The sequence below is a fragment of the Saccostrea cucullata genome, unplaced genomic scaffold (genome assembly GCF_032062105.1).
Source record: "Saccostrea cucullata isolate Sc308-1 unplaced genomic scaffold, CSIRO_AGI_Scuc_v1 ctg822, whole genome shotgun sequence".
NCBI classification, from domain to species: Eukaryota; Metazoa; Mollusca; class Bivalvia; order Ostreida; family Ostreidae; genus Saccostrea; species Saccostrea cuccullata.
The window spans coordinates 78987-103866 of record NW_026928146.1 but is presented as its reverse complement, the minus strand read 5'-3'; the positions used below and the strand labels follow the sequence as shown (position 1 = coordinate 103866).

The 24880-nt window shown below is 32.6% G+C and overlaps 1 protein-coding gene and 1 pseudogene across 1 annotated transcript; both read right to left on the bottom strand.

Annotated features, from left to right (window-relative positions):
• Positions 1-203: 203 nt before the first annotated feature.
• Positions 204-14216, bottom strand: LOC134276572 (uncharacterized; annotated as a pseudogene).
• Positions 14217-14470: 254 nt separating this feature from the next.
• Positions 14471-17607, bottom strand: LOC134276571 (uncharacterized). The gene is made up of 3 exons (XM_062758813.1): positions 17335-17607; positions 15589-15685; positions 14471-14661 (listed from the first exon to the last, which is right to left on the bottom strand). The coding sequence occupies exons 1-3, from the start codon at positions 17605-17607 to the stop codon at positions 14471-14473; spliced, it is 561 nt and encodes a 186-aa protein (XP_062614797.1).
• Between the last annotated feature and the right edge of the window lie 7273 nt (positions 17608-24880).

Here is a 24880-nt window from a genome sequence, read left to right as displayed (position 1 = left end):
TTAACCAATGAAGAACCGTTTATTTATAACCAATTCTTAAAGCTTGGTATTTGTAACTAATAAGAATTCTTGAAGTTAAGAGTAGCACGTACAAAAAAAGAGAACATGTACATAGATATGTAACATTACTTGTCTGTGTTATTTTGTTAGATTTCATTCAAACATATAACAACAAAAAATTCAATGTCCATTTTTTGTGCATTTCATTCCTCGGGATTTGGACATGTCATCTCCTTGTAAGGATCCCTGACAAATGGTCTGACCATACGTTGGAGGTACTGTTGTCGCTCAGAGGAAATCCCTCCGGGTGGTATAATCTCCGGCATCACGGCAACTGCTGTTAAATCTTCGGACGTAACAGAAGACTTCAGCAACTCAATTTCCGTTTCTGCATTGTCAACTGTTTCTTTGACGTATACTTTTTCTGTGAAAATATTATTTAAAGTAAAACGTCTGAAGAATTTGAAATGAAAGTGCTAGCGTTTTACAACTTGTATTGTCGTTTTTTTTTCTTTTTTTTTTTTTTACATATTATTTAATATATATATAATTATATAATTTATATTTACCCATTAAAAACAATATAAGCATATTAAAAAAATTCACCGAATTTTTTTCTAAAAATCCTACCAGGAGATAATAAAGAAAATCTGAAATGATGGAATTTCCATGTGTCTCTTACTGGAAGAAAGTATTGGGAAACAAACGTTTTCCAATCAAACCATTCCCAGCAGTGTTTTCCCGCCTCGATCAAATATGTAACTGCAGTATTTGATTTGGCACTCTTGTTGACGACATCCAGATAGACTGTCAACATCAGTTCTGTGATAGAGACGCTTAATGTTTGCAAACCCAGTATCCACTAGACAACGTCCGTGATAGGGCACTTGCATTGAAAGAGTAATATTGTGGTGAAGGCCTAACAATGTTCTCCATGACAGATACCCCAGGACATATCTGATTTTATTCTCGCCTGAAGTAAATAATAGCATCTATTTGTGTATACAAAATAGATGCCTTTATTTTACGAGAAAAGTATATTTGAAGGGACCTATAAACTAGTTTATAGGTCTCAAGTATTTGTTATTTGAACGTTAGCTTTTAATGGTCGGGTTTGGTTGACACATCAAGTGTAGTATATAAAAGGTCGGGTTTGATCTTCACATTCCTTTCTCCTGAACCTGTCGAAGGTAAAGACGCATAACAATTGCTTGCAATAAAATACATGAAATTTTGTTTTGTAACTTTAAAATTTGTATCATTTTTCATTTATGCATTGTTCTCAACCATTTTAACGCTGTTATTACTATTGATGTGCATTAATTATGACGGATAAGATTGGATTCAAACACTTGACAAAGCAGACGACGCGCACGCGGTTATACTAAAAAATCGTTTACTTATACCTTTGTATTGTTTTACAATGATTTAATGTTGGTTATTAACATTAATAACTCTCATTTTGTTTCATACTGCTTCGAAACCCGGCAAAAGCAAACTAGAATAGGCCCTATGCATGTGAACAACAATAAGGAAACTCGGTGGGAGCTTCTCGTGGACATGGACCCAAATACAAGACTACAAGTCAAAGAAAGGCATTGAAAATTATCTTCAAATCGTTTGGAAAACCAAACATTGAAATAAGTATAATCACAGATTAACAGTCCAGTATATCAGGTACATCAATCGTCTTTGTATTGCATTAATTAGGTGAGTGTGTATACTTGTATACTTGAATTGTTTTTTCCACTGTAGATTGACACCAAATTATAAGCAATGTCTGCCAGCATAGCTTTTGATGTTGCTTCTATAACTATTTGTTAAAGAAATGTTAACTTTCGAGATAAGAGGGAGAAATTAAAAAAAAAAAATAACTTTGAAAAAGAATTTTAAAAGAGAAGAGGGGGGCTAACTGGAAAAAACTAAGTACCAGAAATCAAGCGGCAAACAAAATGAAATTAAATATAACAACCAGTAAATCTTACAAATTAGGTTGCAATAAAATAATCTCTCAAAATAGCCGCAGATCTACATTCAAGTCATAAAATTTCACATTGATATCTCTCAAAATAAGGACTTGCAGTTGCCTGAAATTTGTTTAAAACTACGGTCAAAATAACCCAATAGATTGTTTTGATATGCTCTTGTAATGTTAGGTGCAAATAATACAGCAGCTTAATTTTTTCATATGTAACATAAGAAGAATGTTTCAGACCCATTGCACATTTCCATTAAATTTCTATTTGTGAGATTATATTCAATTATTCTTTTATAGATATTCGGTTATGTAATGTAAACAGTTGCAACGTTTTGTTTGATTGTAGGAATAGAACTTCGTGAGTCTTTTAAGGCCGGTACACACGGTAAAGCTTGCCTTACAAGTCATGAAACTTAAGTTCTAGCCTTACCGTGTGTACACCCTTAATACACGTTTTTTGGAGCCTTGCAAGTCTGACTTTAGAATAGAGCACTGCTCTATTTCCTAATACAAGACTTAGCTGACTTTTAATTCTTGACCAATGAAAACCATTTACCCAAAGTTCAATCTATTTCTATAAAACCATGCACGTTGGTATATTGAAGAAAACACAGAGTATATTCGAGTAAGATAATGAAAATATCTACAAAAACTTCACTTAACCTCCTCCTCCTTGTTAAGAAGTGTGGATGCACTGGTCGGTAAAACTATTTCAAAGTCCTAGCTAGTAATCTATTATTCTGTTTAATAATGCGCACTGTTTATAGTTAAAAACGCATGCCATTTATGTAAATGTTGTTTATTATATTGTAAGTCTTGCCTTAGCGTGTGGACATAAAAGCCGTACGTCCTGCAAAACCGTAAGGTTTTAGACTTATAAGGCAAGTCTTACCGTATGTACCGGCCCTAAGGTCCAAGGAATATTAGGCATTACGTAATGCATGGCTTAAACTATTTGGCTTAAAGCATTATCTAAAATATGGCTCAGAACAATTAGGCATTATGACAACCTGAAATTGGGCATCCTACTCATTATAGTTGACTTCAAGAAGGAAAGGGATCTAAATTTGGGGTCGGGGAGCAATTATCCTCTGGAAAATGCCTTTCTCAAGTCTGTATTTGTTCTGGTCATTGATTCTATTTGCTAGTTATGCAATTGGAAACAAAATGGTCATTGAAATATAGTAATACAAAGGTGAATAGGAGAAAGGGGAGCATCTTCATTGTTAAACAGCATACTGAATCAATTCATATTAATTCTTGAATGAAAAGGAAAATCAGAATACTTATATGTAACCATCAACCATCCATTGCCTAAGACTGGAATTACTAGGATAGTTTTGTTTTGATCCAATAAAGTGGAAATGAAAGGTTGGAAATTGCAATATGTAATTCAAGAAATGTCAAGAGTGTTTTGTAATCATTCATAAATGTATATATTTTGGTTTTTAATAATTAAAGCAAAAAAGAAAGTCAAATCTCATTTTCTTAGACTTTTTGGATTAGGAAAAGCTTTCAGTAGAGATATTGGATATTTGAGATGTAGGTAGACATGACCTTCCAGATCAGTTCAGGTTACTTAAGATAACAGTGTTGGAAATACCAAGTTAAATTACAATTGCTTCTAGAATCCAAGTTAACTTATAGGACATGCAACAGAATGTATGTTGCAAATAAACTTATTTAAACTATTTGGTTATATTTACACACAAGAAGTGACACAATTAGGCAAGTTCCTTAAATCCCTAACAATGTATCAATTAATTTTCAAAATAGTTCTCACAGAAAGTTCATATGTTTTTGGATTTTTATACAGATTGCTCAACCTTGAATGTGCATTTGACTTCATTTTTAAGATATTCGGGCTATTAAAGTTCCTCACAGGGTGCTTTTATTTTGCAACTCTGTTCTTATAACTTAGGACTACTCATTGTCCCTTGGGCTTGCATTTAAAACGAATTTCACTTGGTGTATGTTTTTTAATCAAAATACTATTAAGAAGGATCAAGCACATATTGATAGCAGTACGTACTTGTAATACGTGTATTCATGCTCATTGCATATAATAAATAAATAAATAAATAAATAAATAAATAAGATAAAATATTTCCATTTGATGTAATTGATAATCAAACATCTATACCTTTAAGAATTTTTAGACTTTGCTTTGCATTTTGGGCTACACAGTGGAAGAATGTGGTCATATAGAGCTGTAGAGCTCAGATGCAAATACATGTATCACAGGCATTAATAATATTTATTGAAAGAATCTATGTAAGAGGACAGGGACTTAGTCAATTAGCACATAAATAAGATTAGTCAAGTACACAAGTATTGCAAGCATGGGTCATGAAATTGCAGCCAAAAAATCCTAGTTTGGAAATGGCATCTATAAAGTGCCAAATATCTTCCTGGCAGCTTAACTGGTAAGTATGATACAAATTGGAATACTAGTAAATTTGTTACATGTTCCAGCTAATGTATCTTTTGTAAGAATATCATTAAACAAGACCAGTATGCTTCCAAAATGATAGTATTGTCTTTTACAGGCATTTGTAACCATCACTAAATAGTGTTGTACCTTGTAATTGAATATGATTAAGAATTTCAAATTGCTCTCCTTAAATTGGCTATTTAGAGAGTGAATGAGTCGCCTTCGGAGATATAAAATTTGGTTTTTTCAAACAGCAGGACATGGCTTTCCTAGCAATTTTTAAACAGGAATTATGATAAAGGTAGTTCTCTTGAGTGAAACTCCCCCTATTTGGTTTTAAAAAAAACAAACAGATCTTTAATTTTGATTAACTACAACCATTTACATCTAACTTGCCTTGAATAATGGAGAAACGAAAAATTATGGTGGTAAAGAGCATTGCAAGGTTGCTCAGACATTTAGAAGGAATTTATAAACAGGTAAGTTTCTACAAGACAAAGCTTTATTAGGCATTGAGGAATTAGGTGAGATACATCACATTTGCTATGATTTGATTGCCTTATGTGCTGTAAAACCTTTTCTAAATTAAGGGAAATTCAAAATACTTAAGTCTAAGTCTGCTGAAGGATATGCACATCTAGGAATCAAGATGTGTGCAAGGATCTAGCTGGGAAGGGGAGTCTTGGCAGTATTGGTGGTGGTCCAGTTGACTTGCTTTGCTTCCCCCGCAATGTGTGGGGTGACTGCAAGCTGTGCCAACTTGCAGCCATGTGGCCTCTGCGCACACCAAGTCAACTGATAACTGAATGTTTGTGTGAAACTTGTAATAAACTGTCACCTTGTTGAAATGCTAATGCTAGTGTAAACTAAGCTAATAAGCTTACTCTTGGTGACAGTAATATATACTTTAGAACTGTACTACATCGTACAGGTTTGAAATATGAAAAATGTTGATATTTGAAGTTTGAGATGTTTGATCTATGAAGTTTGAGATATTAATGATATATGATATACAAGATTTGATAAAATAAGTTGATATGCTTGATATTTGGAATTTGAGATATGGTTTATTGCTTGATTGAATGATTGATTGATTGATTTGAACAGTTTGTATGTGTGCTGACCCTCCGCCTTTAGCCCGGGAAGGTTAGAAAAAAGAAACACACATTGTTGATGTTTGAATTTGGTGGTTCGCCCAATTGAAATGGCGTCCCACAATTTTGTATTGTGCCACGGCCAATACTCGCCACAATAGATAAATATAAATTCTATATTGAGTTTTGTGTCAATTTTCTCTGTATAAATAAATAACGAAACATAATATACAATGTACGAAGACTTAGTTAATTAAGAAAAACCTATTGTGTACGATGTCATGTTCCACTTATTCTAAGTAAATATATAAAAATAATTAATAAAAATGTACACATGACCGTATAAACATGCATATGAATATCACTTTATATTGTTTTGAAACATTGATTTACCAGCACAATTATCATGGATTATTATGGATGACGCATTCTTTTTCACCAGATCCAAACGTTGTATGGCAGTTGTTGCAACCACTATTGAAAAAACGACCACTATTGAAATAATTATTTCAATAGTGGTTGAGAGTGAATTTCAGTAGCAAACATATTTAGTTATCACTATTGAAATACGACCACTATTGAAATAATTATATCAATATTCAATAATGGTTGTATTTCAATAGCAGTTACGACCTATGTTTGTTATGGAAATGCACTCTTAACCACTATTGATATACTTTTTTCAATAGTGGTCGTATTTCAATAGTGGTTACTAACTTTGTTTTCTATTGAAATGCACTCTCAACCACTATTGATATGATTATTCAGTTGTGGTTGTATTTCAATAGTGGTTAATAACTATGTTTGTTTTTGAAATGCACTCTCAACCACTATTATACATATAATTATTTCAATAGTGGTTGTATTTCAATAGTGGTTACTAACTATGTTTGTTATTGAAATGCACTCTTAACCACTATTGATATAAGTATTTCGATGGTGGTCGTATTTCTATAGTGGTTACTAACTATGTTTGCTATTGAAATGCAATCTCAAATACTATTGATATAATTATTTCAATAGTGGTCGTTATTTCAATAGTGGTTGCAACAGGCAGTGATAAAGCATAGAAATAACACCATCCTTTCACTCCAGCCCCGTTTTCACCAATTTCCTGGTCTTCATCGACAACATAATTCATCTGCCTGTAATTTCCTTCTATAGCAACTCCAAAAAGTTGTATTTTCTTGGCGTCAAGAAATAAAGTGGCCCCTCCTGTCTTGCGTGATGTGTTTATGAGTTGATTGATTGATTGATTGTATACTGTTTAACGTCCCTCTCCAGAATATTTCACTTATATGGAGACGTCACCATTGCCGGTGAAGGGCTGCAAATTTAGGCCTTTGATCGGCACTCAGGGCCATTGAGCAGGGAGGGGTCTTTATCGTGCCACACCTGCTGTGACACGGGGCCTCGGTTTATACGGTCTCATCCGAAGGACCGCCCCATATAATCGCCTTTTACGACAAGCAAGGGGGTACTGAGGACCTATTCTAACCCGGATCCCCACGGGGCTGTTTATGAGTTGAATTACATAAAATATTAATTCTAATCATACAGTTAGAAGCCTTAGCAGTTAAAATATTACATCCAGTCAGTACCCTTGTTTCACTTTAAATTGAGATTTAAGACTCAGGCTCAACAGTTACTATTGAATAGCCAAGGAATGATATACTATAATAGGAACATAAATACTTTCTTGAGTGCCATATGTGGCCAACAGGTGAAGGTTTCTAGATTGCATGGGATTTTAGGGTCATACAAACAATTAGAACTATTATAAACTAAACTTACGTAAAAGGAATTTATATTACATTTAAACGCCTGAAAAAAGCAAAAATTGAAAATAAACAGCTTGCGAGAAGTCAAAGGTGTAGTAAACATGCTGAAGATCTGTTGGAAAGGGAGGAAGCATTCCTCTGGTCTAACAAATGCACCCATCTCCTCTATCGATTTTTTCACTGCATCGTTATACACCTGAAAAATTAAATTTCATGGAAAAAGTCATATAAATTATGCTAAATGAATTATGATTTTTATATTTTAGTTGAGTGAGACTTTATGTCAAAACAAACTCTTACCTGTCGCTCCATTTCAACCTTAGACAAATGTTCTGTAAAAATTCGTAGTTGCTTTTGCTTCTCAGCTAGCCCAACTGCCGTTGAAATTTTGGCTCTACAATCTTCACATTTTGGACATATATCCGAGCGTGGCGTCATATATTTAATATGGGGACAGCATTATTTCCACAGAAGTTTGAAGGTAGTGAGCCAACTTTCCTCTCTCCCAGCTCGTCACAAGTAGCAGAATACGAAGAATGAAGTGATGTCTTGCTGCCAGATGAAGGTAAAAATGTCACAGGAATACTTTTGTTTTTACTGCCGGTTGTGGTAGTCCACATTCTTCAGCGTAATTCTGAATATAGTCGATAGCTCTTTTAAAGTCGTCGAACTTAGAGGCTTTTGGTGGGCGTCTGCTCTTGTTTTTGTGGGTACGAGGTACTTGTCCATTTTCAATCATGTGAGAGACTAGATTTTTAACATATTTGGACCCAACACCATGTACTAAAAGAAAGGCACCTTTACAAACTTCTTTATTTTGGAAATAGTATGCATACTTCGTCCTTTTCATCTCCTTCCCACGCAGAGTGTGAATACCAATCACCACACATGCCAGTCTTCCAATGATAAAGATATCTTTTTCATCATTAGCTAGTTCACTTTTGGTCAGTATTGAGTTTTGTAATTTTTCTACGGCACCGTTTTTCAAACAGTTTTTCTCACCCGAACATGCTTTACTAATGTTTTCCTGTAAACTCTGAAGATTGTTACGTCCATTACATTCTATATCTTCTTTTTCCTCACTGTAACTCTCTTCATTGTTGTCAATGACACAGTTTCTACCAAATCTATCAATCTTGTCCCTGATGTCGTCTTGTTGAACAGATTCTTTGTTGATGTCGTCGTCACTGTCTTCATCTTTATCCTCAGGTACATTTTTCTCGCAGCTGTTTTTCGATCATCCGATGGATCTACATGTATGAGGAATATAGTCATCATCTAAGTGTTCTAAATCCTGTAAAATGGAAAGATCAGGATTTAAACAAAAATATTTCAATATATTTTTGTAACTTTTTTTAAAATTCTATATGAAATAAATAATTTGCTGTAAAAATTGTTGTACAAGAAATATGTAGAGTTGTCGAATAATTTTATTAATTTATTCATTAATCACTTTAATTAATGCATCTCTTAATACCACAGAAGTATGCATGAGATATTGCCAGTTAGGCGCGTAAAACCCTTAACGATCAATCCAATGACATACACCTTTACTAATCAAATTATATTTTCTTACATTGATGTACCCCTAGCAAAAAAATACTATAGTAAACTATAGTAAACTATAGTTAACTATAGTTTACTATAGTTTACTATAGTAAATCAAAGTTCCAAAGTTTTCACCATAGTAAATCAAAGTTCCAAAGTTTTTACTATAGTAAATCAAAGTTCCAAAGTTTTCACCATAGTAAATCAAAGTTACAAAGTTTTCACCATAGTAAATCAAAGTTCCAAAGTTTTAACTTTGGTACTATAGTTAACTATAGTAAACTATAGTTAACTATAGTTTACTATAGTATTTTTTTGTTAGGGTTGCCTTGTGGATTCTGACATAAAAATAATGTGTGACTCATTTTTGTAATTTTTAACATTTTCACAGCTTGAGAAATTTGCATATATTTTTCATGTGTTATATGCATTTAATGGAAAGATAAATATCATATTCTATTCCCGCAGATTTTCTTTGTATAGGATTGCACTCATAGCCATTTCTTCCTGGTTTAAATACGGAACAACGGGTATTTTAAAAAATGAGTACACAAGGGGGTTTTCCGTAAAAGCTATGTAGTGGGACATATCAAAATATGATAAAAAGCAAGGTTTTTAAAAGGAACTGTACTGTTATGTCACAGTGTTATTTTGCTCTCCTTAATGTATGTTATTATATATTTTGAATTCTATTCCTTTGACACCTATTTGTCGAATAACCTACTCTCTTACGATGCATATGTATTAATGTTATCTACTGAGTATTCATTTAACCCCATCCATGGCAAAGATTTTTAAGTATTTCTAGACAAATTGATATTAATATTTCGTTGCATTAAGAAATATTTTATTGTTTTGTTGAAAATTATGAGCATGCTGTACTTTCTTACAAACTAATTTTAAGTATTTTGAGGGGATGGGGTGGGGTGGGGAGGTTTTCATCAAAATTTAGCATTTTTACCTAGTTACCCATGTATTGATTTCTATAATGTCAAAATCGCTCAGATAGTGCGCAAAGATTAACTTAAGCTAGCAAAAAAACTGGTAGAACCAATTGAAAAAAATGTATAATTATTAATATTTTATCGTAATGGGTTTCTCATTCGAAAGGTGCAAGGTTTATTCTGATATTTGCAGTATTAACTAAGGTACTACTATTCAAATTGACATTTATCAATGCGAAATTTAATCATTATGCTCTATGTTGTATATTGTTTACTTAATTAATTGTATTATTCTGTTTTTTTTTTTAATTGTCACTATTCTCTACATCTTTGTACTTATTCTAAGTCGTTAATGAACATATGAATCTTCTTGAAATAAAATGCACTGAGTTTAAAACAATTCCGTGCAATGTTATTTATTGCATTTTCCAGTGCTCTTTATTATTAAAATATGATTGAAGAGAGAGAGAGAGAGAGAGAGAGAGAGAGAGAGAGAGAGAGAGAGAGAGAGAGAGAGAGAGAGAGAGTTAAATGAATCAGTTAACGTATTTCATGTATAAGGTACAACTGAGATAAGTTAAGATTCGTTATTTCTTAAGGCATTAGGATTTAGTGTTACATAAATAATTGTTTATGCCTCATCTATATATTTTGTGTAGTCGCCCGCGTGGCACAGCTAGTGGTTAGAGCATCTGCTCAAAATTCGCGAAGGAGTCGCAGGTTCGAATCCCACTGTGGGACGTGGAGACCGTTCCTTCGGATGAGACCATATAAACCGAGGTCCCGTGTTGCAGTAGATGCTGGCACGAAAAAGATCCCTCCCTGCTCAATGGCCCTGAGTGCCGAGTATAGAACAACATTTGCAGCTCTCCATCGGCAAGTGGTGGCGTCTCCATATGAGTGAAAAATTTTCGAGAGAGCTAAGGACGTTAAACAACATACAATAACATGTATTTATTGTGTATGCTAAATTATATACAATTGTTAATAATCCTTTGAGAATTTCAAACAAATAATTGAATATCACAAAAGTGGCAAAATGCCAAATTTGTACAAATTTTTATTCATTGGAGGGGATAAGATAAGGTGTTCAGTTGTTGAGGGGATTATAGAAAATAAAATAATTAAGCACCCATATTTAAGTCAAACTGCTTAAACATCATGTTTTTATTCTCAATTAAATTAAAATATTTCAAAGTATTTGAAATAAGTTTCTTGCTTTTTCCTGGTTTTCCGCACCTTTTTTCAAAACGCAACTGATTTTAAATATGTGAGTCTATCCCGATAAGTTTAGATCAGGTTTTGGCTACAACTGATTTATGGACTTTCGATTTTGAATACTGTTCGTTATCTCTATCTTTCATTTTTCTGCAAATAACGAGCTTATTACTAGTAACCAAGTTCCGGATCATTAAACATATACATTTACAGATGAATTCAATAACAAGTGAACATTTAACAGGCGATTGAAAATTTCAAAAATTTGACAATAAGTCTAAGTCTATTTCATGATCTTCAGACAGGATTTCACTTATCGATTGGGATATCGACATTTCAAGGTTCGTAGGTAACACTCCTGGAAAGTCAATGCTTTTCAGAAAAAAAAAAATCAATAAAACATCAGCAAATACGACTTCAGGATTGTTTTATTTTGAATTCTTGAAGACAGTTCCATATAACAACAAAACATTTATAAGCTACACTTAAAACGAAAATTAGCACAACAAATACCAGAGCAAGAACGTTAAAAATAAACACATAGATTACATAAATCATAGTCATAAGAGATAAAAATTATATAAATACTGCATGTAGTTGATAAAACATTCAAAATTCTCACCCCAAGAAAGTTTATTTCAATTTTCAATCTAGGCTGCAACTCTGTTGACAACGGTTTCTTTTGCGTGAAAATGTTCGATGTAAACTTCAACTACATGCTGTCATGTACTGAAAATTTTTAACAAATAAATTTACAGCTGAACCGTGTGCGCATAAATTCCTCATAGTCCATTTATCCGTCACCAAGCAATGTTAAATGTTGATATACAGCAGGACATGGTTCCATCATTCAGAGGGTATTTCTTTTTTTTTCTTTTTTTTTTTTAAAAAAGATCCTCAATGCATCAGATTCAATTTATATAAATGAAAGTATAAAATAACATTAAAATGCCTTCACATCAACCTTCAAAATAAAAAGCAAATAAAGTTCTTTTTTACTATTATTATTAACAAGTTTGTAAATGAAAACTGTGAACGAATACTACTGTTAGCGAATTTTCTTCTTTTTGAGAATAGTCTTGAAGCTTGGAGCGAAAAAAAGAACTAGATAAAATTGTTTACGCTATTATTAAATAAAATAAATAAAACAAATAATTGATGAAATGCTAAAGTAGACAAGCCTAGTGTGTTTGTATAATTTAAAACATCAAGTATTGTATAAATAAAGGAATATGAATGGACAAAAAATAAAATATCAATATCACAAGCAAAGTTGTAGACATTGAACGGACATGACGGAGCCTAGGTTCTCTTTCTGTTAAAGACAATATTTTTTTCTAACATGAAATAAAGTATCTGCTGAAGAAAGGGAGGTCCCCAATACATACCGCAAAAACTAATTCGCTCCAGTTTTTCATACTTTCAGATAATATATTGAAATACTTGATACTACTGAAGACTGTATATCCCAGTCAAAGCAAAAGAAAATAAATATAATTTGAGAAAGCTTTATAATTTTTCTGCATCCCGCTTTTAGACTCTTAAGTGGTCATACAAGACAGGATACCAGGACCATATGAATTTTTGCAGAATGGAAAAATTAGAAAAATGAAAACATAAACCAGAGATTTTCGTGAAGGGTCATCATTATACATGTATGAACTTACTGACTTGGTAAAAAGTACCCGCAAAACTAAAGAATCTACAGTAATCGGGTACAGGTACAAAGCATGACTGTTCATTTATCAAGTAAAAGGATACGTTCTATTGATACATGTATGATGTGTATGCAGAGCACACACGTAGATAGCACATCTGCTACATGTAAAATACACTGTTCTTAACAAACTATTATTTTTTTAACTTAAGACAAATTTGTATCCGGATAATACAATTTGTTAGAAAGCGAGGAAAATTGTTGATTTGAATGATAAGCAGTTATTGATGGTTGATATATATACTACACCAGATAAAAATAATATTTAAATGACACACAATTTGTAATAAGAATTCAAAAATCCACAGCGGTTAGCAATGTACAAAATGTACTAAGCGTATAGCTAATATAAATAAAGGTACAAAATAATTCAGAAAATCCTTCAGAAGGTGTCTCATTTCTTTCTTCGTCCAACCCACCCTCCGCCTATAACAAAATAAAAAGAATAAAAAGATGCAAATTTCTATTGGAATTCCTGTTAATTCAGATTGCTTTGTAATACCTCGCGCTTTAATTTCTGCAATGTGTGGCATTGTATACTCCACGTATTTGAACATGCTTCAATAAGGTAATTAAGTGGAAAGAGGCACGCTAGCTGAACATCAAAGAAAAGAGACAAGTCCTAAATATTTTGTTCTCTTCAAAGGAATGCATGTATGAGTAATTTTCCTTTTTATCAATGTCATTATGAATTCTTTTTAAAAAGACAAAACTGACATAATGAAAGAAATGATTTTAAATGCCCTCCACCCCTCCCAAAAAAGAGGAGAAAATCTTGGTCATTGTGGTAATTATGTACTAATTTTTTTTATGAAGAGCATAACCAGAAATGGTGATTATATTTTTTCTCAAATTTGATGGATATTGTTTAATTGTCTTAGGGACCATTTACTACATTTTTCGATAACAATAAGATACTCTTTTTAGGACGACACGATGATTATGTACAATAGTAGTGCTGCTGTAGTAGCAAGCAGACGTGTAATTTTACGCACTGTTTTTCATACGCAAGACCAGAGATTATGTTATGCATTTTTACTGAAACCATTATAGTATGTGTCCTTTTCATGTTAAAAATTCTCTTAAACATTTAGGCTTTGTGTGATTGGGAAAAAAAATCATATTCTTTTTTTTTATTATTTTGGAAATATTCATTTCAAAAAGGAACCAATTTTTTTTATCTTTATCTCAAGGAAAAGGTTTTTATTATTTTTTATTCATGCAAAATGAAAAAAAAAAATATTGAATCAAATCAAATAATAAAAGAATCTTATTTTTTTTCCTCAATGATTAAAAACATTTTTTTCAAAATAAAATAAATGTCGAAAAATTACCATTACACGGATTAGTATTACAGGAAGACGTTTCAGTTTTGGATCCAATGCAAAACGCCCCTCCATACATTGGGTAAGGGTTGTTACAGTCTCTTCTTCTTGATTTTTCACCACCATTACAGTTCTTTGAGCATGAAGACCAATTTTCCCAGGGACCCCATCCACCATTTACTGACAATATTATAAAAACACCAAACTGACAACTTGCTTTAAGAATAATTAGATTATTGTCTTAATTTCAGGGGAAATTCCATTTAGAGTTGGTAAGCCATTGCTCACCAGATAAATATATTTCTTTAGAAACAATTGAGAAAAAGTCAAATATGCAAATGGTTAATAGAAATTACACCTACCCCAAAATGTGAAAGAATATAACAAAACTGTAGCATTGAGAAATAATTACTTACTAGTCAAAATCACTATCAATGGTCCATACCTGGGCGCTCACATCTGTAGTATAAAGGTGTCCATTTTCCCCCTGGTGGACAAAAAATAGTATTCTTAGAGCCCACACCCGTATACCCAGGGATACAACCATAAGAAGCTGATATGGGAGAATTAGTCCGACTCGTCACAATGCCGTTTTTCAATGTGAGAAGAGGTTCGGAACAATCTGAAGGGTTATAAAAAATGCATGTATGCATAAATACGAAATATTTCTACCACATTTAGACATGATATGATGTTAAGAAACACAAGTCATGAAATTTCATAGTTGTCCGCATCTACCTTTACCCGCGAATATAGAATGTCGCAAACCATTTATTTTGCTTTTGTACTGGTAAGGAATGTTTCCTCGGATTCAAAAATTTAACGTCGCTGCGAACTAATTGCAAACTTACGAATCGCGAATAAAAGATGGTGTGAATAATAGTTGATATACAGTTTAACGAAAAAACAATTGCGAAAAAGAGAAACCTATGTACATCGTTATCCTTTATTTGGTCGTCCGCTTGACACAGTGGTTAGAGCGTATGCTGTGTAAAGATATTACCTTACGTTGCAGGTATGAGTCCACTTGGGGACATGGAGACCTCTCGAGAAATTTCCAATCCTTTGGAATCGCCACCACTTTCAGGTGGAGTTCTGCAAATTTGTACCTATACTCGGCACACACAGGCATTGAGCAGTGGGGGATTTTGTTTTGTACAAGCACCTACTGCGACAAATGACTTCGGTGTATTCGAAGGACCCGTCTACACGTCCCTTGGTGGGAGTCGAACCCGCGATGTAAGGATCAACTGCATACCCCGCCACTCTAGGTAAAACGCTTTGACCACTGTACTTCGCAGGTTCAATTTTATAAAGTAAAATAGAAATATATAATAAGACAATACAATCGGGGAAAAAATGCAACCTTGGTGATACAAAATATGTTATTTATAGAAATTTAATTGATCAAAGTTATCTTAATTATATTACTCGTTACTGATAATATGCGGACTTTAAGGTAAGAAACTAGACATTTTCATATACATGTATAACCAAGTTTGTGAAAACTAAAATAACAGCTTTCAAGGAAATATAATTTATGACTTACCAGTTGCAATACATACATCTTTTCCAGTGGAGGTATGTAAACACGATGAATAATTGTTGCATACAATTACACCACATATCTTTTCAGTTTGATGAGCCTACAGATTAAATAGAACTGGATAACATTTTGTGATTCGTGAAAAATGTCTTCGTTTATTTAATATCAGAGCTGTTTCAAATTATTTAAAGAGTGCGTTTGCACAATTGACTATGGGCCCGAGTTTTAATGTGTTTTTCCTTCAAAATCGGGAAATTGCCAGTAGAAACAGTTACGATGGTAAATCAGACTCGCAGAGGAAAGAATGTTAACAAGAAACTTGTTCATAGATGGTTTCAGAGATTTTGGGCGGGCCATGGGTAATTAAATTATCAGTTGAAGACAGAAAGTCCGAGAGATAGGAGGTTCGGTGGAAACATTCAATGGCGTCGACGTTGTCAAAAAAGAGATTCATGTCACGCGGATTGAGTGAGACACTTTTTAGTTTCAAATTGTCTTATGGTATTGTTCAAAAAGTTTTCATTGATGAACTTATAAATAAAGTGTACAATAATTCTTAAAGAAAATAAAATATGTGAATGTGTCTGTGAATATCAGTTTTTTTTTTTAATAAAACGATGGGGAGGCGTTTTTAAATGTGTGTGACGGCAAGTATCCGTCATATGAAGTTATTTGGGTGCGGCGACAATCATAATCGCACTTTGTATATAATTCGATATTTTGAAAAGTATAAATCATTTAAATTTGAATTTTTCAGGACTGATTTAAAATAAATGTAGCTTTCATCATGTATAATTTTGTTAATTTGCGTCGACTAGGAGAATTTTTTTCGAAGTTGTGACATTACATTTGGATCAACCCTCGTATGTCTTGAAGAATCACTCAAAATTGATAGCAATTTACAACATTTTAATATGAAATTTTGAAGACCATACAAGTAAAGATTTTTTTATATTATGTGTGACATTTTGTCCGATTATGTTGTCAAATATTTTTTTCTGTGCAACAAGTCAGCGTAATTTTTAACGGTCATTGTAGTATTAATTTTTGAATGAAATAATTTCAAACAATTTCCAAATTTTCTTTAAATTTTAAGTTGATACATGTATAAATGTATTTCTAGCCATGCAATTTTAAAATATCAACGTGTAAATTAACTGAACAAATGTACATATATCTCATTTCATAACAAAAGTGCCCTTAGATTTTAATTGAATTTCACCCATTGTTTTACTAAATGAAAACCGTTCACGGTAGCTCAGTCGGTAGAGCGGTCGCTCCGTGATCGGGAGGTCGTGAGTTCGTATCTCGGCCGCGACTGACCTAGTCGTTAAAATGGGTATCAACTGTTCCTTCGCCATGCGCTCGGCACTTTGAAGTGCAAGTTGCAGGTCCTTCGGATGAGACCTTAAAAACCGAGGCCTCGTGTCAGCGGCAGGCGTTGGCACGATAAAGAGACCTTATTGCTCAATGGCCCTGAGTGCCGAGTAAAGGTCAAAATTTGAAGCCCTTCACCGGCATATGGTGACGTCTCCATATGAGTGAAAAATTCTCGAGAGGGAAGTTAAACAATCAACAATCAATCAATCAATCAATCATTACTTAATGAAATATACATGATTTTCCATAGATATGTAACCTTTACTTAGATTTTTAAAAAAAGCAGTTTGATTACATTTCCTTATCTTAAGGGATTGGAATGATGCAACTTGAAACGAATAGTTTCAGGTTGCTTGAAAATGCACTTACAATGTCTGGCAACTCCTTGTGAATATAATCCCAGTCATCTAAGAGGGCTTCATTGTTGTTCTTTTTTCGATTAATTAGCTGATATATAAACTCATGCCGATGATAATTTGTAGAAAGACAATCAGCAAGACTTTTACACTGACTCAAACAGGTTTCCAGGCTTATATTGGATAGAACTTTAATAGGGGTGGTCGAAAGTTTCTTTCCAATTATGTAATCAAAGCATGGTTGTAAATCACAACTGACCGTTTTTAGATTGATAATGAAAGACATGGTGAAGATGAAACAGACAAACCATATTGTATCCATTCCTGTTAGTAAATAAGATCTTTTATACAAGTGTTACTTACACGGGTTTGTAAGGCATTGATCGATTCTTTCTGTAAAACGCAATTCACTGCATGAAAGAAATTTTTATGTTGGAAAAACGTCCTTTATGCTTATTAATAAAAGAAGGTTTGTCTTATTCTGGTATGAAATGTTGTTTTGAACTCTTAGTAAAGAAAAAAGATATTAATTAAAAAGAATCTTCCCATTTTTCACCTAAGTTTAAAAAAATTTAATTTTGGAAAACACGTCCTTTATGCATTATTTATTAAAGAAGAGTTGTCTTTTTTCTGGTATGAAATGTTTTGAACACTTGTTAAAGTAAAAGATACTAAGTAAAAAGAATGGTTCCATTTTCAATATTAATATATAATGCCAATCTGCTTAATATACAGGAAACAAACTATGTCTTCTTGCATTGTTTCATGCACGAGGAAATATTGGTTGCAATCCAGTTGCAAATTAGAAATAACAAGTTCAATTCTATTCTTGTTAACAAATTCAGTATATTACATAATCAAAACACAAAACACTGTTTTGCGTCTTTTTAAAGACTACTTTGTGCCATTCTGTAATTTTATAGTGATTTTAATAATTATAGATTGAACAAATTTTAGAAACTGACCATATTTAAAACACTATAACTTCCAAACCCTGTTTGTTCGTTTTCCCAGAATGTAACATACACTTTTAAAAATGATTCAACGATAATAGTCTATACATGCTCAAACATTTGTGTTCCCTGCGTGAAAGTATTTTACCTAAGGATAAGTTCAACATATAATAATGTGAAATACATGTAATAATATAAATATGTCAGCATGCAACATAAGTAAGCTGACATTCAAGATAAATATTATCGACTAGAACTTTGGAATTAGATGCATGCGACATCCTTCATGCTAGAAGCAACTTATTTATTTAGAAACATTTTTTTTCTGTAACATCAATCTATTTGTCAGAAGATGAAAGTGGTTTAAACCGATTGTAATCAGGTATGTTTCTGAATATCGAATAAGTTGGAAGATTAAAACACCTTATGCAAGTGAAAGCGTAATATAATTTCACAAAAACGTAAATTTGTGGTGAAAGATATCTTTATGTCATATACATGTACCTTGTCATAGGATTTAGAGATTTGTTGGTCTAAAATTATCGTTTAAGGTCGATAAAACATCCAAGAAATGATATGGCAGACTCTTGCTGGTTATGAAATGGTTATCTTATTATATAACAATAATGAAACATGATTTTTTCATTAGCCACTTAGAGGTTATCAGTACATGTACTACAGGGGCTCTGTTTCATTGCAATAGTTAAATAGCAACACAAAATGTAATAAACTAGGATTTTCATATTTTGCGCTTTTACATTCTGCGGTGACAACGCAGAATGTAATGTTAAATAAAAGTGAAATGTAATAACATTTTTTTTAGATTATTACATTTTGCATGAATGCATTTTCCAATGGGAATTACGCAAAATATAACAACGTACTTTTTCTTAATTTTTGTGTTATTGTCGGGAAAACTCACGTTACACATACATTGTACAAAACAGTTAGACAAAATTATGGCAATAAAGCAGACGATACGAATCAAATCGATACTGTTAAATCACAAATTTTCGATGGGGTGTAATTTTCGTTGTTTTAGATAGATTTCGTTGTTTTCGAGACTACGAGACCAACCAATTCATGACCAGGTAAAATATTACATATATAAGTACTCATTAATTCTTGATCCACGAAATCAAATCCCCACGAACCAAGAGATTTTCCTCAAACCTCGACAATTTGACCCCACAAAAATATGTGATTTTACAGTATTACTAAATCGGAATGTGTTTATTTTACTACTGTGTTTCTGACATTTTCATTGAATACTTATTCAACATTAAGCTAACTTTGATTGGTATCGATTGACCATGGATCCATTAAAAGCTCTTGATATGCATAGTCGGTATGTGTACATTAGCAAATTAAAAGTGCATTGTTATTGTCTGGCGAGGAGAGGCAGGGATGGAGTCGGCCCTGGATGTTGACTCCGAATGTTTATTATTGTATTTCTATGCACATGCAGAAATTACCCCTTCTATAATTGAAGAGAAAGACAAATAGAGAGAGACAGGAATAGAAAGAGAATTTTATTTTGACTGATCTGCAGTGAACGTGACGCGGATTTGTAAAACAGTATGGAATGATACTTGTCAAAAACCAATTACCGCCATATATATTTTACCTGCAGTAAAAATGAATAGATTTCATAAAATCCATTACAGACCCTGAGACGTGCTACTACCCCAAAAAAGCGTGTGACTTTCGTGCGCTTTCCGTTTCGTGCAAACCGTGTAGCGTTTCGTGTAAACCGTGTAGCGTTTCGTGCAAACCGTGTAACGTTTCGTGTAAACCGTGCAGCGTTTCGTGTATGCCCCAAAGCGTTTCGTGCAAAGCGTGTAGCGAGCGTGCGAAAAGCGTGCGAGAAACGTGCGACTTTCGTGTAAGAACCGTGTGAGAAACGTGCGACTTTCGTGCAAGAATCGTGTAAGATTCATTCGGAAGTCATTTCATTTTAAATATGGCTTTCGATGGGTCAGGATGTAAAATTCTATTAGTCTTTTATTATTGAATTAGTTATGCTTGTGATATTATAGGAGTAAAAACAAAAAAAAAATGGAAAAACAAAATGAAATTAAACGGAAATGTATAATTTATATCTGTTTGATTTCCAACTATGTACAACAATTTTAAGGGCATTGAATTCAATATACCATCAACGTGATCATGGCTTCTTAAATTTTTTTTCTCAAAGAAAGAAAGAAATATACCGGTATTATTTTTTTTTTATTTAAAGCAAAATATATCAGGACTTCGCTGTTGTCTTTACATTTGAAACGATGTGTCATTTAATACTTTTTAATACATAAAACTTGTTGCTCATTATTTTCAAATAAATGGATTTTATAATTTTAATACACATGCACTGACGACCACATCTTTTTAAACGAAGGGGGGAGGGGGGGGGGGTTAAGTTAAATTACTAGTACAGTCTTTCATTTCTTGTTGTAACTTTCAATCTAATGTTAGTTTCAGCAAACGCTTAATTTTCTATTCTTTTTTAAATTCTTTGTTAAATGTGTGCGCAGATACACCCCTTCAAATTTTATTGGAATCTTCTTTCCGCGTTTCAACTGTGATCAAGGTCATTTACAACAGCGATCACGGGCTCCGAGTGCATGGCACATGAAAACCGGTTTTGCTATATGTACATGTTGAGTTCACAGCTTAACGACACCTGAAAATTACGACTGGATTTTATTTTTTTTTAAAATAAAATGTTCCTAAAAATATTAAATGGGTACAACTTATAAATCAGCGCATTTCATCTTTTATTTGTACATCCGAATTTCTAGCCGTAAACAGTAAAATAAACAGAACTGATTTGGTAGTCTTTTCATGAATATCATGTAAGAAAAGCTTAGAAGTAAATCATGAATAATTGCATATTATTTGTTTTATAAATCACGTACTTTTTATTTCATCTAAGATATTTCATTTTCTTGTAATATACCTGAATGCCGGTGTAAAGATCGATCTATATTGTATGTACAATGTATAGTCAGATGCCGTGAGTATTAATAAATGTACACATATATACATACGTTTAGTCCTGTTTTGAAATGAAGGAATTTACAGTATGATGGGTATACTGATGTTATTTGATAAGCTTTATGTGAAAAGAGAAAGAAATAGAATAGATTACATTACCCCCCCCCCTTTACGGTTTCCCTCCTATTGAAAATGGTTGCGTAAAATAAAAAAAAAATCTTTAAAATTAATGTATCAATAATGGTAAGTAGAGTATATAGGCAAATTTTATAACTAATTTACAATCAAAATCACGAAAAATACATGTAATCAGCCTACGGAAATCAAACTCAATATTATTAAAAATCAATGAGTTTATATTCCTGCGGTAAGAAATCGAATTTGTGTTTAATTTATTAAATTATACTCGTAAGATTATTACATTGAAATGAATGACTAATACCTGTATAAAAATTGTATTTTATTAAACAGTCATTCATGATATCGGCATTTCATTTTTAAACAGTTGTATAAATAAATAAATAAATTCGAACTGACAATTATTTATCAATTAATTACAACTGTCAGAGTATTAAATATTTCTATCGGTTTATATACCGGTAATACAAATGTATACTGAAATTTAATTTAAACAGCTGCTTAATGTGGCTTTGTGAAAGATTTCCATTGAATTAATGATAAAACAGTAATAATGCCCGAGATATTCCGAGTAGAAAAATCCAAATCGAGGCCAAAACGTGCGAGAATCGTGCACAAAGCGTGTGAGAAACGTGTACAAAGCGTTTCGTGCAGCCTTTCGTGTAAACCGTGCAGCCTTTCGTGCAACTCGTTTCGTGTAAACCGTGTAGCGTTTCGTGCAAACCGTGTACAGCGTTTCGTGTAAACCGTGCAGCGTTTCGTGCAAACCGTGTAGCGTTCGTGTACCGTTCGTGCAGCGAGCGTGTGGGGTAGTAGCACGTCTCAGGGTCTGTACATTTGTCTATCAAAGGCAACTGTTCAATGAAATCCCACCAACCCTCCAACCCCCGTCCCCTCACACACCTTTCTAATTTGCAATACCTTTGATTTGAATGTAAGAAATTAATTCATCATTTTTTTATATATTAGAATTCTTGAGGACATGACCTACGACTCTTCGCACAATCATATCAGAATTTTCCAGAAGCGTGTTATTTATACCTTTCTGAAACTTACCACAAACAAAAATTGGAATCATTAAATGTGTACACAAAATCTTGCGTGTTGTTATGAATTAAGATACCTTTAGTGGGAAATGACATTGTAGTTTGCAACAAACTATCTTCCTTAAGATACCCCTAACAATGATGTTAATATTTTTCCTGTGGGGAGTCTCCCGATTGGTGATTTCATCTACATGAGTGTAAGTGTTCGGGTAGTACCTGAGAAGTTACAACCACGAATAGACCAGTCCTGCTTTATCTGTTCTGCAATAGCCTGGGTGGGTGATCAAAAGCAAAACTAAGTTTTTTCTAAGTTGTAAGTTGTAAAACATGTCAGTACATTTAGAATCTTTACATATTTAATATGGTTGTCTTTTCACAATTTTCCAAGGATCCAGTTTCCTTAGTCTGTTCTTCTGTTTTATTGATAGGGTTAATGAGGCTTGATTCCTTTTGCTGATGCAATTTAAAAATTCGATTACTGATGATCATCTTTTCTTTACATAATGACCTTCTTCGCCATTTTGCCTGCAGAAATTTTCTTCTTTTTCGTGATTGAAATGTGTTTTTTAATAATGTAAAAACACAAATATTCGTGGGGGATTAAATTTCGTTTATTTCGTTGTTAACAATTATCCACGAAATTAAATCCCACACGAAATTTTATATGACTATATATTGAATAGGGTTACTTTCAAAACAACGAAATTAAATGCCAACGAAGCTATTTTTTGAGACAAATTAACGAAATTTAATCCCAACGAAAATTTGTGATTCTACAGTATTTATCAAAAAATAAATGAATTGATATGGACCCATTTTAGAGGCTTTTAAATAATTAAAGCCTAATTCTGTTTTATTGAAATAAAAGTGTTATCTAGCTGTCTGTTGGTCGGAAACAAAATATCCGATATCTTGGTAAAGATACATTCATTCTTTAGTATAGTTCTTTTTAGTATTCTTTATTCTAGTATTATAATAGATTACATGCATATTAACTTATTCTAGTAGGTGAAAGGTATACTTGTAGTTGTTTTCAGCTGAATACTTACCCTTACTCGTCACATGTAATAGAGTAGATCATAACTTGTATTGCTAGATTGATAACGATTGTTTTGTATCTAAACATCCAAATTTATTACACAGAATATTAATGTTAACGAAATGAGTTTGTAGAGGGAAGTAAAAATGCAAAAAAAAAAAAAAAAAAAAAAAAAAACAGAAAAAAAAAATCAATTGGCATGGGATGGAGTCATTTTGTTCTCTAAACTTCCAAAAGTCGATCTTTAAAATCAAAAGACATCTGTAAAAACAAAACAAAAAAACGAATTATAAAATGAAACGTGGAAATAAGGATTAATATAATTATACAATTTTTCCAGTTATGTTTACATTTATGCTGATTACTTTCAAAATCCTTTAAGGTATCTAATTCCATTTACATGTATGTTCGGAGAATAAAGGGTGCTGGCAATTTTAATAGAGATAATTAAGAGGCAGGAAATATGTGACTTCTTTTTATTTCATGTATGATACATGTTTATCCTTTTATATTATTGATACTTTTATCAAATGGTGCCATGGGCACGGTGGGAAGTTATAAATCTTGCTAAACCTTATATCTCTTGATTGGTTCCATGAATAATTTATGAAAACTGTCTGGCAATATTCGAAAAAAATAAAAAAAAATTGCAAGAAGTGTAGACCAACAGATTGTATAACATTGTAACTGCAGACATATTTTTGCATTTATTTAGATCATTCAATTGACCCGTACAGGTATTATTCTAACATATAGATATCCTTTGGAATCAATCCTTAATAATAACATTCAAAACTGATGAACTAAATATAATTCTATTCAGTCCAGTAGAATTCAAATGATATTTGAGGACGGTTCCAGTTGGTATGAAGTTGAACTTTTCTTATCTGTTTTAAATTGTGGATTAGTTGTTTGACGTCATAGTGTGACGGATGGGAACTGACCAAGGTATAAATTTTCAAGCAACAGGGATATTTTTAAGTGATTCAATTTTATTCTACGTAAGTTCTATTTTTTCTTTTATATTTTTTATTAAGATATCTGCAAACATTATTTTTTGAGTTCTTTGATAGAAATAAAGATTTGTAAAAGGTAATTTTGGAATTTTGAAACACAAATTTTCCAAGTTTTTCTCACAGTATACTTTTCATTCAGCATTCGGGGAGGGGAGTATGAGGATAAAAAAGAGAGGCCATGTTCTCGATTTCCGGTGGGATATAAGATCTCTAATTCTATAAAGGGAATACAGTTATAAAATCATAGCATACACCAGTCTTTCAGTTATAAGATCTTTATGAATAGTATTTTCAACAAACAGATTTTCGAAGATGATTTGCTTGCATTTAAATTGTCTGAGTTTATTTTCCTTAAATATATAATTGGGGAAAC